Source organism: Vitis vinifera, chromosome 19, assembly GCF_030704535.1.
Source record: "Vitis vinifera cultivar Pinot Noir 40024 chromosome 19, ASM3070453v1".
In the NCBI taxonomy this organism is placed as follows: domain Eukaryota; kingdom Viridiplantae; phylum Streptophyta; class Magnoliopsida; order Vitales; family Vitaceae; genus Vitis; species Vitis vinifera.
The window spans coordinates 987,509-1,002,205 of record NC_081823.1 but is presented as its reverse complement, the minus strand read 5'-3'; the positions used below and the strand labels follow the sequence as shown (position 1 = coordinate 1,002,205).

The 14,697-nt window shown below is 36.3% G+C and overlaps 2 protein-coding genes and 1 pseudogene across 2 annotated transcripts; all 3 read right to left on the bottom strand.

Moving 5' to 3' along the window:
• Positions 1 to 413: 413 nt before the first annotated feature.
• Positions 414 to 4,756, bottom strand: LOC100252025 (probable serine/threonine-protein kinase PBL23). The gene is made up of 6 exons (XM_019217467.1): positions 4,669 to 4,756; positions 3,461 to 3,603; positions 2,797 to 2,978; positions 2,274 to 2,463; positions 1,631 to 2,022; positions 414 to 1,060 (listed from the first exon to the last, which is right to left on the bottom strand). The coding sequence occupies exons 1-6, from the start codon at positions 4,674 to 4,676 to the stop codon at positions 662 to 664; spliced, it is 1,314 nt and encodes a 437-aa protein (XP_019073012.1). The 5' UTR covers positions 4,677 to 4,756; the 3' UTR covers positions 414 to 661.
• Positions 4,757 to 4,839: 83 nt separating this feature from the next.
• On the bottom strand, positions 4,840 to 8,405 carry LOC104877487 (uncharacterized; annotated as a pseudogene).
• A 115-nt stretch (positions 8,406 to 8,520) lies between these two features.
• Positions 8,521 to 11,188, bottom strand: LOC104877488 (uncharacterized). Its single transcript, XM_010645796.3, has one exon. The coding sequence runs from the start codon at positions 10,904 to 10,906 to the stop codon at positions 8,813 to 8,815; it is 2,094 nt and encodes a 697-aa protein (XP_010644098.1). The 5' UTR covers positions 10,907 to 11,188; the 3' UTR covers positions 8,521 to 8,812.
• Between the last annotated feature and the right edge of the window lie 3,509 nt (positions 11,189 to 14,697).

Sequence of the window (14,697 nt, the reverse complement as noted above, 5' to 3'; positions counted from 1 at the left end):
CATGTAATATTTCAATTTTTAGATATTATATCCCTTTAATATAATATCCAAGATTATGTTTGATTCGGAAAATATGAAAAAGAAAATTAGAAAATAAAATTTGAAAGAAAAGAAAAAAAAAGGGTTAAAAAAGATTTAAATGAATTATTCCGCTTATTTTAAATATTTTAATATAAAAAATTTATTTTAACATATGCATATTTTAAAATATTATATCCATTTAATATAATATTTAAGATTATGTTTAGTTTTAAAAAATTTATAAATATATATATATAAATAGATTTAGAATAAAAAAATTATTTTTATATCAATCATTCTTTTATTTTAAATCTTTTAATTTGAAAATATATAAATTTCTTTAATAATTTTTTTTATACTCTTGTAACCAAATATGATATAAAGATATCATATCTAGAAACCCTTCTCAAGTCATAGAGTTTATAAGCATCAAATTATGGGTGACAACCATTCGATACCTCATCTTCACAACTGATTATCACACAAAAAATTCACTATACATCCCTCTAAACCATAAAGAAAACTTCCAACTGTCATAATCTTCATCCATGTAAGAATACACCCTCTTACAATCTGAGCTCATTACCCCCAATAGACAACAAAATTCTCAAGAAACCTTGAACAAAATCTGTAATATTCGTCACTGAATATCTTCCTCCTTTTTCGTTGTCTTTCCATTGGATTCACCATTGTCCTCATCATGATCAGTCTCAATACCTCCACTTCTGTTTCTATCAGATGAAGTTGTGTCCTTAATCTCTTCTTCTTCTTCTTCTTCTTCTTCTTCTTCTCCCTCATCTTCATTCTTGTTGGTATCCTCGTCTTCTTCATCTCCATCAACACCTGCAGCCCTCTTGTCAGACAGGTACTCGAGGGCCATTACCACATCGCTCATCAAGGGCCTGATGGTGGCTTCTTCTTGCAGACACATGGCTGCCACTGCAAGTGCTTGGTAGAGACCCTTTATGGGGTAGTTTCCTTCTAGGAGGGGGTCGGCCATGAGAGTAAACTTCCTTCTGTCTTTAAGCAATGGTTGTGCCTGCAGAACCCAAAAGATCACGAAGCTAAACACACAAATAGAATCACTTAGCCCTTCCGAAGCTAAACAAACTCTCACATCATAGCCAGAGTATATTCTAATAATATTTGTAATGATCCCGTCAATATGTTATGTCTCATAAGATCACAAGAGATAAGAAGGGTCATATTGGGGTCGGAATGGACTTAGATACCATTTATAATAACCGACTCAATATGCCTTATTCCACCGGCTCAAGGGGCAAAGAAAACGACACCCTTTGTGGGACCAAATAAATTCCCACGCAAGGTTCGAGATTGACTTTAATATGTTTTATAATGACCCACTCAACATGATCATGTGTCTCATGATCACGGGGCAAGTTGATGAACATGGCTTATGGAGTCCCATCTTATGGTCGGGCTAAACCATGATACCATTTGCTTTTAATAATATAGATATTATCGACTATAAATCTAGCTAGCCCTTGTGATTATTAAAATGGGACTACAAAAAAGAAAAAGTCATACTTTCTAGTGTGTTAATTGGATAAAATAGTGTTTGGAAGATATTAGTCCAATCTTGACATACCCAAGTGACAAGATTTTGCTCCTCAGTCGGTCTAGAATTATCGATCACTCTTCTTCCTGTGATGATCTCCAAGAGCACGACGCCGAAGCTGTATACATCGGACATTGTCGTCAACTGGCCTGTAAGTGCATACTCAGGCGCGCAGTAGCCGTAAGTCCCCATCACTCTTGTGGACACATGAGTCTTGTCTCCGGTCGGGCCGAGCTTGGCAAGGCCAAAATCGGAGAGCTTTGGATTGAAATCCTCATCCAATAGTATGTTGGATGCTTTGAAGTCTCGGTAAATGACCGGGGGATTGGCTGTGTCATGCAAGTATTCGAGCCCTCTCGCTGCTCCTTCAGCGATTTTCATCCTGGTCTTCCAGTCCAGAGGCTTCTTGTTTGGAGCCAAATCTGCGGAGTGGAGCTTTGAGTGAGCAATGTTATAAAGAAAACTATGAACAATTGAAAATATGAAAAATACTGTTTCAAAAACATTTACATTTTAGATTGATGGGTACAATGAAACAAGGTTAAGAGAATTGTTTTTTGTATCGGGGCTGTGAAACAAAATTTTATTTTCAAAAACAGTTTGAGATCTGTTTTTGTAAGAATAATTTTCAAAAACATTGTCAAACACATGTATCGAGTTTTTTCAGGCTTACCGAGAAGGTGATCCTCCAAGGAACCATTGGCCATGTACTCATAAACCAAAATCCTTTGATCACCATCACAGCAATATCCGACCATGTTCACGAGATTAGTATGGTGAAGAAGACTCAACATGAAAACCTCTACAAGGAACTCTCTGTTGCCTTGGAACCCATTCCTGTCTAGTCTCTTAACAGCAACACTCTGAGGATTAAAAAAAACAATACTAAAACATTAGCTGAACCTTGGCATTGTAAAACAAAAGTATTTTTAAAATGGGAAATGTTTTTAATTTATTTTTTATATCTTAAAATAATTTATAATTATTTTTTATAATTATATAATTACTTTCTAAAACAACCAAAAGTGTTTTTGAAAATATCTTATTTTCTATTTTTGAGAATGAAGAATTGTTATTTTTTATGATTATCAAACACGTTTTTTCTTTTTTCTTTTTTTTAAGTATAGAAAATTGTTTTAAGAAAACAATATCTTTTATGAGGTAAAGAGAAAAACGAAAAGAAAAAGCAAAAATACATTATTTGTCTTCTCTACATGGCCTTTGTACACCCTCCCAAAGCCGCCTTCTCCGATCAAAGCCTCATGGTTGAAGTTGTTGGTTGCAGCTGAGAGCTCACCTATTGTGAAGACATGGGCAGGAATACTACCTTTGCCCATTTTTGCTATCTCTTCTGCTATGTATCTTCTCTTGCTGCCATCTGCATATTAAAACAACTTATGATGCATACCATGTTTGTGGATCTGTCTTTGAAGAAAAAAAAATTATTTGAATTGGTATGATCGGTTTATGTTTGATTATTAAACAAATAGAGTTTCTAGTGAAGAAACACTAAACCAAATCAACCTTATTTAATGTTGATTTGGTTCGGTTTTAATGCTTAGCTCGATACAAGCTAATTTATATCGTATTTGAGAGTTATTTTGATATGGTTAGAAGTATTTTTAATAATTATTTTTAAAAATCTAGAGGATTATGTGAAATAATTCTTTGATAATCAATTTATTTTAAAAACTATTATTTTTTAGTATATAAAAAATATTTAAAAACATTTTTGATAGAGCACTTTACAAAAGCTTCATGCTTATTTAAAACCAAATCAATTTAGTCAATTTTGTTTAAATTGTATTAGATTAGGGTTTGGGGTTTAGCAATGAAGCATGCATGAAGTTAATTTCTTACCGGATTTGAAGGAGATGTTAACGAATGAGGCTAATCTTTTGGCGTCACCATACTCCTTAATGCTCTTCTTCAATGACTTACTGCCAACATTTGGATCAGACATGCAACAAGCGAAGCAGCCCATCTTCCTTCTCTTCGGTCTCCTGCTCCAATCCAAACAAACAGAGACTCAACCACCATCACATCCTCACACCCATTATCCGCCTGCAGGTGTTCGACGAAATTGGGTATCTAGAGGACTAGCAAAGAAGTATTCAAGTGAAGAGGAAAGGGGCGAGATTGGAGCTAAGACTTGTCTGAGGATCAGAAAACCTTTGCCTGGAAAGAACCAGATTGTTTCTGGTCTTCCTAGAACCTGAAAATTTTCCCACTCTGTTTGTTTGTTTTTTCTTTTTCTTTTTTGCTGCAACATCTTCTAGCAGAGCCATAGAATTAGGAGAGGCATATGACATGGTCAAACTTTGCTAAATTCAGATCAATCAGACACAACCTTTCTTTCCTTAACTGCCTGCTGCCTCTTCTCTTTCTCTCTCTATAACTGAAATTTCAAAAATTAGTTAAGGCAATGACATTGGTTTTGTATTATATTCTCTGGTTCTCTCCTCATTTCCCTCCAAATCTGCTATGTAGCGTCAAGGAAGAAATCAGGGTGTGCCATGAGGCACATCCACCAAGGTCATCAAGTGAATAAAGAATTTTCTTTATTTACCTTGAGTCAATAGGTCAAGAGAGATACCACGAAGCTTCATGGCATAATACATAGTTTTATCGTCCATAGATATTGTCTACTTTGACTTTATTACCCTCTTCTAATTTTATAAGATTATCGTATAAGTATTGTCTAGTATTACCTCAGGAATATATAAATGATCCCAATCTTTCTCATCATCTACACTAGAAAACCTTACAGGATTGTTTGAATGTACTTTTTCCCATTTTTCGGGTCTTATAGTCTCTATATCAATTTTTCAGGTCATTCAATCGAAATTCAAGATCTTACACGACAATTACAATTCATGTACCTCACAAATTGAGAAACTAAAACCCACCCTGATTTGCAATCATAAGTTGATACAAAATGCCAAAGAATCGCCATACGAGCATAAATCCAGAGCTTATTCTCATAAAAGGTACCCACACTCACACAGCAGGAACAAAAACAAAGAAAGGAAATAGTAAAAGAATCGAAATTCAAAATAAAGACTTACTTGGTCATGTATAAGACATTTCACGCGTTGAACTAATGCACTTTTTTCTTCCCATCGTCTAATAGTTAGCAGGTCAAACTGGTAGCATACTACATGAACATAAACAACCAAGCAGAGGTGCACATTACATATGTTACTATACATACAACATCGGTATCTCAGAGCATCAAGTTGTTAGTTAGTCCATTGTGATTAAATGAAAAAACAAGATAGAAAAGGCTATTGTTAATCTGAAATAAGCTATTGATCAATTCTAGCAATATATTAAATCAGCTTATGAAGTACCAGACTAGGCTGACGAACCAAAGAAGCTGCTTTTGTGTTGCTATCGGTTAAATGGACCTTCTTGGTGGTTCTTTTCTCAAAAGCTGTAGCCAAATCTTTCTGCTTTGAGTCTAGCAACCACCTTCTCAAGCTTGCACATCCGGGCTTCGAGTTCCAGTCCTGGTATCTCAACTGTACCAAAACTAATCTTCTCACCTGTCTCTTTTATCTCAATTGCATCTTCCACACCTTTTTCCGACCCTCCCACTATAGCTGCAATCCCTGTTCTACACTTAGCTGCTCTTTCCATGACTTCCCCTGATGCTCCGTTCATGGTTCCAGTCCCTGAATGACTCCTATTGGCATCTTCCATGTCTCTTTCCGATCCTCCCATCAATGCTGAACTTCCCCCTTTGCTCCCATTCTCACCTTCCATGGCTTTTTCTGATCCTCCTGCAGCTACACCTAGATATTTCATCACCAATTGCTGTCTAATAGCCCCAACCTTGGCAGCTGAGGATGATGGACCCTGCAGTTGGCAGCCTGGTGAAGGCTTATCATCACTGGCTGGTTTGTTCCCTACACTTTTCGGATTTATAACGGATCTCAACATCTCTCAAACCATCATTTTATCCTCATCATCCGAATCCCCCTGTTTGTATCTCGACATCTCTTCAACCATCATCGGAATCTCCCCGTTCTGAGGAATTTTGTGTTGCAGGAAGAACCGGAGGATTAGAGGCACCATTGGCTTCCATCTTAACTGACGACTGCCACCAGTCCAAGTATCTAGTGGTAACATCCAAATCAAATAATCGGGATGGAATATACAATATCCCATTACTGGGCTTACTGTAATTGCTCCAGGCAATTTTAGGACTCTCATCACATTCAGGAACACAACCTGGAAGATCTTGATCCATTCCAAATTGCATTGCCACCCCATGTGGGAAGTACCATTCCTTACAGTCGTCCACACCAACCAGCTTACAGACCCTCAAGAACTGAGCAAATGCCTGCAACTCTCTGTCCGAATCGGAGTATCAGAGCCCATCAACACCCACTTCTCCCTTTCTCTATAAGAACTACAGACACCCAGTTGTCCACTGCCCTTGCATAAGGCTGCCACTGAAAACTAGCTCTGGCTGTGTCTAAAGCTAGCCCCACATTACAACCCCTTATTTTGTGCCATCGAGCCACTATGGGCTCACCAAATTCTATCGGTTTAAGGCTTGGCCTGAGAGCTGGAAACCTCTCCCACACCCAAACCTGAACAAATTGAAGTGGTGCCAAAAGTGAAAGTCCCAGAAAATTTTCTTTCTTCCCACAATTTCCTTTTCTGCTTAAAGCAACAAGAGCTTCTCTCAACAAACTTAAATCCCTGTAAATGCCTGCTAAAACTGCAGGGGCAAGCGCAACTGGATCCCTCTAGCTAGCCTAATTGCTATAGAAAACACATGCTTTTCAATGGTGGAATTAGATTTTGTTGGAAGAAAAAACCTGGAGAGCCACAGGGAGAGAAAGGCTTCATGCTCAAGCTGGCTTCCTGTGCCCATGAACCGAGCCAGCCATACACTCTGGCAGGCCTTCTGGGCACTACCCCTGGAAACTTGCCGTCTCTCTTCGATCAATTTCTCTTCAATTTCCATCAATTCCATCTCTTCGAGAGGGGCTGAAACAGACTCTCCCAAAACGGTGAAACCCCCCAAAATCATCACAGCCTCAAGCGTAATGGTGGCTTCACCCCACGGAACACGAAGGTATTGGTCTCTGGGCACCATTTCGCCGCAATCCCATATACCAAATTGTCGTTTCTTCGAATCTTGTAGGTGGAACCCATGATTGGTTTAGAAATTCCAGCCTTCCTCCATACACAATGGTGTGAAGAGTGCAGGCTCTCGACCCACATTTTCCACTGCTTTTTCTTGCATCGCCATCCGTGAAAAGAAACCTTTATAGCCCATTTCTGGGACTGAGCTGGAATTAGAGAATGATATCAAGCAGCAAAGAATATATATATATATATATATATATATAAAAGAAAATGTCTAGTTATTAGTGGTACCTACAGAACCAGCTACCACCCTCTCAAGCTTGCAACTGTCCTCTTTTTCCATGGCTTTATCTGATCCTCCCATCATAGCTTTTTCCACTGGCACCTTCCATGCCTTCTTTTCGATCCTTTCATGGTGTTGGCACTTCCCCATTACTTTCATCACCTTCTCCCATGGATTTCTCTGATCCTCCTACTGCATATACACCTTGCTTAATATCATCCACGAGTTTCATCAGTGACTTCTTGTAAACAGCTCAAGTCTTGGCAGTTGACAACGATAATGTTGCTGCTTTAGCAGACATCACCTCAACAGCAAACTTCTTTAACTTGGGCCTTGGGTTCCAGTTTCTGATGGCTCACTTCCCTGGGCAATTGCATCATCTGCTCAAGCTCATTCCAAAGGGCCAAGTGTCCAGAGTGCATAGAAGCAAAATCTCCGAGACACTTAGCAGAACATTGGTATCAACTGCCACAAAACCATGTATACATGTTAGAGGAAACAAAATGGCCAAGATAGTACACGAAGGCAGGGAAACAATGGTGAGTATGGTACACGAAGGCAGGGAAATTTAGAATAAGAGGTCGGATATTCCCTCTAGCTAGCATTTCAGGAAGGTAGAATAAGGTTTTGTGGGAAGAACAAACCTCAAAAGCCACAGATGCTGTGCCACCAAACATTCTGGCAAGCAGTCAGCATGACCAAAGACCTGTCCTACTAGCCTTAGAAATCAAGCCATCGCCATCCCTAACTCTCAATACAGTGGGCTAGTGTCAAAACAAGGATATAAAAGAGCTCTAGCGTGGAATTCCCCTTCCTATCTTTGAGAATTTAGATATTTCATATAAAAGTAGAACTGTTCAAGAATTGAGTTTCACTTTAAGGAGTATGCAAAAAAAGGAAAATGGAAAAAACAAAATATTCATATCATGATAAAAAGAAAAAAAAAATGAAACCCTTGAATATCTGCTGACTCAGTAACTAAAACTTGAGCAGCGTAGCAGTTCGTTTGCAAGAGGAAAGGTATGAGTGTTGGTGTGCAATGTGAATGAGTTTGTCTGTGTAAGCATTGTGAAGGTCGAGGGTCGAGGGTCGAGGGTCGAAGAACTAATGTGCTCTTCCCTGTATATGTTGCCATACGGGTTCCTTTGGCATCTAATTCTACAAGATGCATGCAACTAATACTGAGTAGTCAACTTTTGCAGTGTTGGAATTACCTCAGTAACAGATGATTCTGGTTTTCTCATCATCTACATATTGGAAGAAGGCCTTTGAAGAATTATTATTTGAAGTCCTCTCAAAGCAAGAATAAGAACAAAGAAAGCCAAATCCAGAAAGTTAATTAACTGCTTATTCTCATAAAAGAAACCTACACTCATCAAGCAAGAATAAAACAAGGAAAACAAAAAGCAACACACTTGCAATTCAAATTATAAAGTTACTAGGTTAAGTATGAGACATTTCACATTTTCATTTATATAATTTTTTCTTCAAACTATTATGTCTATCGGTTACCAACTGTTTCTGTTAAATATAGCCAAACAAAAATGGTAACTCACCGTATCAAGTCTTGAGTTACTCCATTGTGATTAAGGAAAAAACCAGATACAAAAGGCTACAGTGCATCTGAATGAAGATTAGGAGTCTTGGAAAAAAGGAAAATCTACAAACATTCGGTCCATCAGTTCCAGCAAAAAGCACTAGTGTTAAAATTTAAATACACCTATGCAATTCCAAAGCATTACACTTATCAATTATGTACTGGACTAAGCAGATGTGACCAAGAAACTGCTCTGTGTTGCTATAGGTGAAATGACCTTCAAGCTCTAATGAAATCTTGCAGCTTTAAGCCCAGCAACCACCCTCTCAAGCTTGCATATTCGAGCTTCAAGATCCAGTCCCGGGATCTCAATAGTACCAATGCCACTCATCACTCTCTTCTCCTTTATCTTATTTGCATCTTCTATGGCTTTCTCTAATCCACTCATCGTTGCCGCATTCTTTTCACTACTCCTGATTGCATCTTCCATGGCCTTTTCTGATTCTCCCACCATAACTGGACTCCCCACATTACTCTCATTTTCTTTTTCCATCGCTTCCTCTGCCCCTCCCACCATAGCCGCACTCTCTGAATTATTCCTATTGGCATCTTCTCTGGCTCTTCCCAATCCTCCTGCCATAGCTGTAGTTCTCTCACTGCTCTCATTTGCATTTTCTATGGTTTTTTCTGATGCAGCTACACCTTGAAAAATATTATTTACACAATTTATCAGTGACTCATTTCTTACACCTCCGGTCTTGGAGGTTGACAATGATGGAGTCGCTGAATTCTTCCCAACACATTTAAGGTTTCTAATGGACTTCAACATCGCTCCAACTGTCATTCTATCTTCATCACTAGAATCTCCTGCATCCATCCTACTATGTTTTGCACAAAAACCAGAATGATCGAGGGCATCATTGCCTTCTCCTGCATCCACCCAATTATGTTTTGCAGGAAAACCAGGAGGAACAAGGGCATCATCACCTTCCTTCTTTAGTAATGGATTCCACCACTCCAGGTATCTGGTGGTAACATCTGCCTCAAAGAACCGGGATGGAATGTACAACTTCACACCATTAATGGGTTTGCTATAATTGTTCCAAGCAACTTCAGGAGTCCCATTACAAGGGTGAACATAACCCGGAAGATCTTGATCCATTCCAAATTGCATTCCCACCCGATGTGGGAAGTACCATTCCATAGAGTCATCAACTCCAACCAGCTTGCAGACCCTCAAGAACCGAGCAAAGGCCTGCAACTCTTGGTCCAGGCCAGAGCCCACCAGCACCCACTCTTCCCTTTCTCCATAAAACTTAGGAAAATCCCAGTTACCCACTGCTCTGGCATAAGGTCTCCACTCAAAACTATCCCCCGCCAAGTCCAGGGCCAGCCCAACATTCTCAACTCTACGACCCTTCATTTTGTGCCATCGAGCAAGCCTGGGTTCCCCCAATTCCTTTGGTTTTGGCTGTGGTCTCAAAGCCGGAAACCTCTCCCATACCCAAACCTGGACAAACCGAAGAGGGGCCAGAAGTGACAGGGCAAAGACATTGTCTTTCTTCTCATTGTTTCCCATTTTGGTTAGAGCCACAGTAGTCTGTTTCAACAAGCTCAAATCCCGGTAAATGCTTACTAAGACAGCAGGCCCAAGGGCAACTGGGATCCCTCTAGCTAGTCTAATCGCTATGGAAAATACATGCTTTTCAATGGTGGAATTTGACTTTGTAGGAAGAACAAACCTTGAAACCCACATGGAGAGGAAAGCTTCGTGTTCAATTTGGTTCCCTGTGCCCATCCACCGATTCATCCAACCACTCTGACAGGCCTTTTGGGCTTTGGTTCTAGTGACTTGCAGTCTCTCTGCGATGAGTTTCTCTTCGGTTTCCAGCATTTCCTTGTCTTCAAGAGGGGCTGAAACAGACTCTCCAAGAACGGGGAAACCCCCCAAGATCATCACATCTTCAAGCGTGACAGTGGCTTCACCCCAAGGAAACACGAAGGTGTTGGTCTCTGGGCACCATTTCGCCGTAACCCCATAAACCAAATCGTCGACTCTTCGAATCTCGTACACGGAACCCATGATTCCCTCATAAATCCCAGCCTTCTTCCATGTTGAATGGTGGGCAGAATGCAATGCCTCGACCCACAGTTTCCAATTGCTGTTCTGGTATTTCCACCCGTGAAAGGAGACCTTCAGCGGCCACTTCTGGGACTCCCCACCTGGAATTCGAGAAGAAATAGGACGTGAAGGGAGGCCATTGATGGAAGTGGTTGAGGGTTTGAGAAAATGGGCGATTCTGCGAGTTGGGTTGCCCCCAGTTGGAGACACCATCAACTCCCTCCTCTCTTCCAGGATGGCGTCTGGAGATTCAGCCATTGTTGCAGTCAGTGAAGAAGAAGAAGAAGAAGGTTTCTGTGGTTCCTCTTATCGTCTTTGCAATCAATTGAAGGGAATCACAGGGCATGGAAAGCTCATGGGACAGATGAAAGTTTGAAACTGTACACTTTAATGACATCCAAAAGTGCATAACCCCTTTACTTCTTGGGTTTTTCTCTTCCTTTCCCCCTCTTTTTCTCACTGAATTTAGGCTGCTGAGTTCCCTTGCAGACAAGGACAGTTTTACATGCACCACCTTCTTCTGTGAAGAAGAAAGTGGACTAGTGGCATTGGAGTTGACGTTGATGGATTGGGAAATGGATGTGCATTTTTTTTTTTAAAACACAAAACTCAGATATTTTTAAATTATATTGTCGATTAAATATTTTTACATTTGATAATTACATACCAATAAAATTAATCACTTCTCAAGCATTGTTTATAGAATTAGATTCAAATATCTAATTTTAAAAATGAAAATTTATAAGCAAGATTTTGTTATGTCATTAGTGTATTGAGCACCAAAAATACCATGAATCAAATGCATATAAAAAGAACCCATCATTAAACTTGACAACTTTTGAGCCACAATTTAATAGCATTTAATAGAAAATATACCTTTTTGAAACTATAACAAACACAATTTGCATCAAATCCTCTCTAAAACAAAGAAGCGTTCAAGAATGTTATGGAAAGAATAAATCCATTTAAACCACAAAAATTAATAGAAGTTTTTCTTTTTTCCTTCTAAAATCTCTTAGTAAAACAAAAAATGTTGTGTACATTAGGAATGAAGATGTTAAAAACTCTCTAGTTTTCATGTATGAACAAAAGCCTCATATTTTATTTCCTTTATATACCTCAAGACCAAGACTTGAAATCAATTGAATACATATCAGGATTTGTACTTATGGACTATATTGTCCCATATAGAATATGTGGTTTACTTGTTCATTACTTATTCTAAAAATAACTACATATCTTCATATGCTTCTTATCTTTATTCTCTGTCCTATTATTATCTTTCCAAAAAATGAATTCTTTGCTTCTTTGGAAGGAGTCTTAGCAATAAACCATTGGTATGATTTCCATAAGATAACTCTTTAGTTCTTTGGGAGATATATATATATAGAACTAGTCCTTCAATTCATCTCCTTCACTCAAAACTTCGTTTCCTCTATCCATTCATCTAAGATCAAGGTTAGCTTTATTTTCATTTTATTTCTATATTATTTTTGGTTTATAACTTCCATCGGGTCGATTAATTTGTACTATATGCATTTGATTTGGGGTTGGCCTTCAAAAATCATTGAATGTTGTTGTGTTTGAATCATCCATGTGTTTTGCATTCTCTTATAGGTTTGGTTTGGCTTGATTTGGTCTAAAATAATAATGACCATATTTTCGTATTATTTTCATTAGATTGTTATTTGTTTTGTTTGATTTATTCATTCATATAAGCATTTAAGCAACTAATCTGATAGCAAATTTTCAAATGTTCAACCAAGTCTTAAAATGCATGCAAATTAGTACAACCTATAAACTATAGCTAGGCATAATCTCATGTATAGAATATGTAGTGTGGCCTTGTATAAGTAGCTGCATGATTTTCGACCTTTGTTCCCTATCTCTTCTTATATGCATATAACCCATTCTTTAATATTGCAGGAAACAGACAATTCGACTCCTTCAATACTTCACCTCAAGCTTATTTCCTTCTATTTATCAACTTGAGGTCAGATTTATTTTCATTTAATCAATATATTTGTTGCTTTAAATGTTCTTTCTTAATTGTTTAAATCGTATGGTATGTTTTTGTTTGAGTTTAACCTTTAGGAATGATTGAATATTATCTACAACTATAATGGATATAAAGCTTTCTTTCTCTCTAAATTTGAATGCATATTTTATTAGCTCCCACCATATGTAATTCACTTCTTCTTCCTTTTTATTTTTTATTTTTATGAGTAGCTTGCACATAATTAAGTGCAACGGTGTATATTAATTAATTATTCAACCCTATGTTTAGTTAAATATCATGGAACAATTAATTAATGTGGAATATTTTGACTATTAGACTATGTTTGGTTTCTAAAAAATTTGAGAAAAAATGCAAAGTAAAGAAAATGGAAAGAAAAAGTAAGAGGAAAGAAAAATAAAAAAATAAGTTTAAATTTAATAAATCGTCTTTTTACTTTTCTTCAAACTTATTTTATTTATTTCACTCTCTATTATAGCGAGATTAAATGATTTAAAAATATATAAATTTTTAATTAATCTTAATTATATTTGATTTTTTTTATATTTCTTTTTTTGTGAAATCAAATATGAAAAAACTATTTTCCTTTAATAATTTCTTTCCTTGTCTAGTGTTTTTGGGGAAACAAACATAGCCAAAATTTATAACATTGCCATCAATCAACTAAATGGCTCTTTGGAGTAATTGTATACCTTATCATCAAATTTAGACCTAGTAAATTCCAACTTGTCTAGAAAATCATCAGAATTCAAATTTTAAGGTATAGTCAAATTGGTCAAAAAGGTTGGAGGAAAGTTGGAAGGCTATGAATTGGGATGGGGGAGCTAGAAGAGTTTAAAAAAAATTAGGTGATCATTAAAATTTTAAAAAACATTTTAAAAGTTTAGAAATCACTTAAAGTGACTCATTGATAACATTTAGAGTATTTTTTTTACCTATCAAGTCTATTTTTAACAAATATTACAAATGATTTTTCAAGTCTTTAAAAGTGCTTTATAAATCTTATCAAATACATAATTTTTCTTTTAGAGCATTTTTTATGCTAGAATTATTTTTTAAAAGTATTGTCAAATAGACTTTCAAAATATTCTTTTTGGAAGAATCATTTTTTAATTATATATTTTAATATTATTAAAAATAGTTTCAAAATATTTTTTCTTTTACTTTATTTTCAAAATAAAAATATTTTTGATAGAGATGCAAACAATAGAAATGTTATAAACTTAAAGTGTTTTTTTTTAAGAGAATCACCTCAAATGGAACCTTAGTCTTTTGTTTCTTTGGGGCTTTATAAATACATCAACCTAAATTTGGCTCCAGTCTTAAATACATCATGTTACCATACATACAAGTCACAAGACTCACAACATAGTAAATGTTTTAAGGTACACATGTATTATTTGAATCTATTAAATGATGAATTTAATCATTTTCATTAGTTTTGCAATATTTCAATAAATATTTTAGAATCTATATAGATGATGCAAACAACACTAGTAAAAAAGAAAATAGTAGGAAGAAATTCCACTTTCTCATTTTTGGTTTACCTTTAAAAAAAATACAAAAATAAATATAATAAAAATTATTTAAAAAGATTTTAAATTCTTCATATTAGACAGAAAAAAAAGGAACAAAATTAAACAAGTATGTGAGAAAACTTTTTAAATTTATATCGATTTTCTATTTTTCTATTTTTATTCTTTTATTTTATTTTTTTCTTCTTCATTTCTTTTCCTGTTCACTCTCTATCAAACTTTCAAAGGTCCAAATAGTTTGAATGTCAAAATTGAAGAATTTGTTTTTTTTTTTTCCAAAAGTACAAGAGCTAAAACCCAGAATATTTGTCCCATTATCTCGAGTTTTTAATGAAAGTATAATATTTTTACCAAAATTTTGTGATGATTTTGTGAGCTATCATTCTAGGAACCTTTCATTTCCAAAAACTTTAAAGTTATGTTTGGTTCTTAGAAAATTTAAAGAAAAACAAAAAAGAAAAAAAAAGAGAAGAAGAGTAGAGAAAAAGAAAAAGTGA

Bases quoted from the DNA above. Each gene is read 5' to 3' on its own strand.
- LOC100252025 (XM_019217467.1), bottom strand. The intron at 2,464-2,796 runs GTATTTTTGCTT...TTTAATCCTCAG, and splicing joins ATGTAGAGAAGACAAATAAT to AGTGTTGCTGTTAAGAGACT. The intron at 1,061-1,630 runs GTATGTCAAGAT...TGGGTTCTGCAG, and splicing joins AGCAAAATCTTGTCACTTGG to GCACAACCATTGCTTAAAGA.
- LOC104877488 (XM_010645796.3), bottom strand. From the start codon at position 10,906: ATGGCTGAATCTCCAGACGCCATCCTGGAAGAGAGGAGGGAGTTGATG.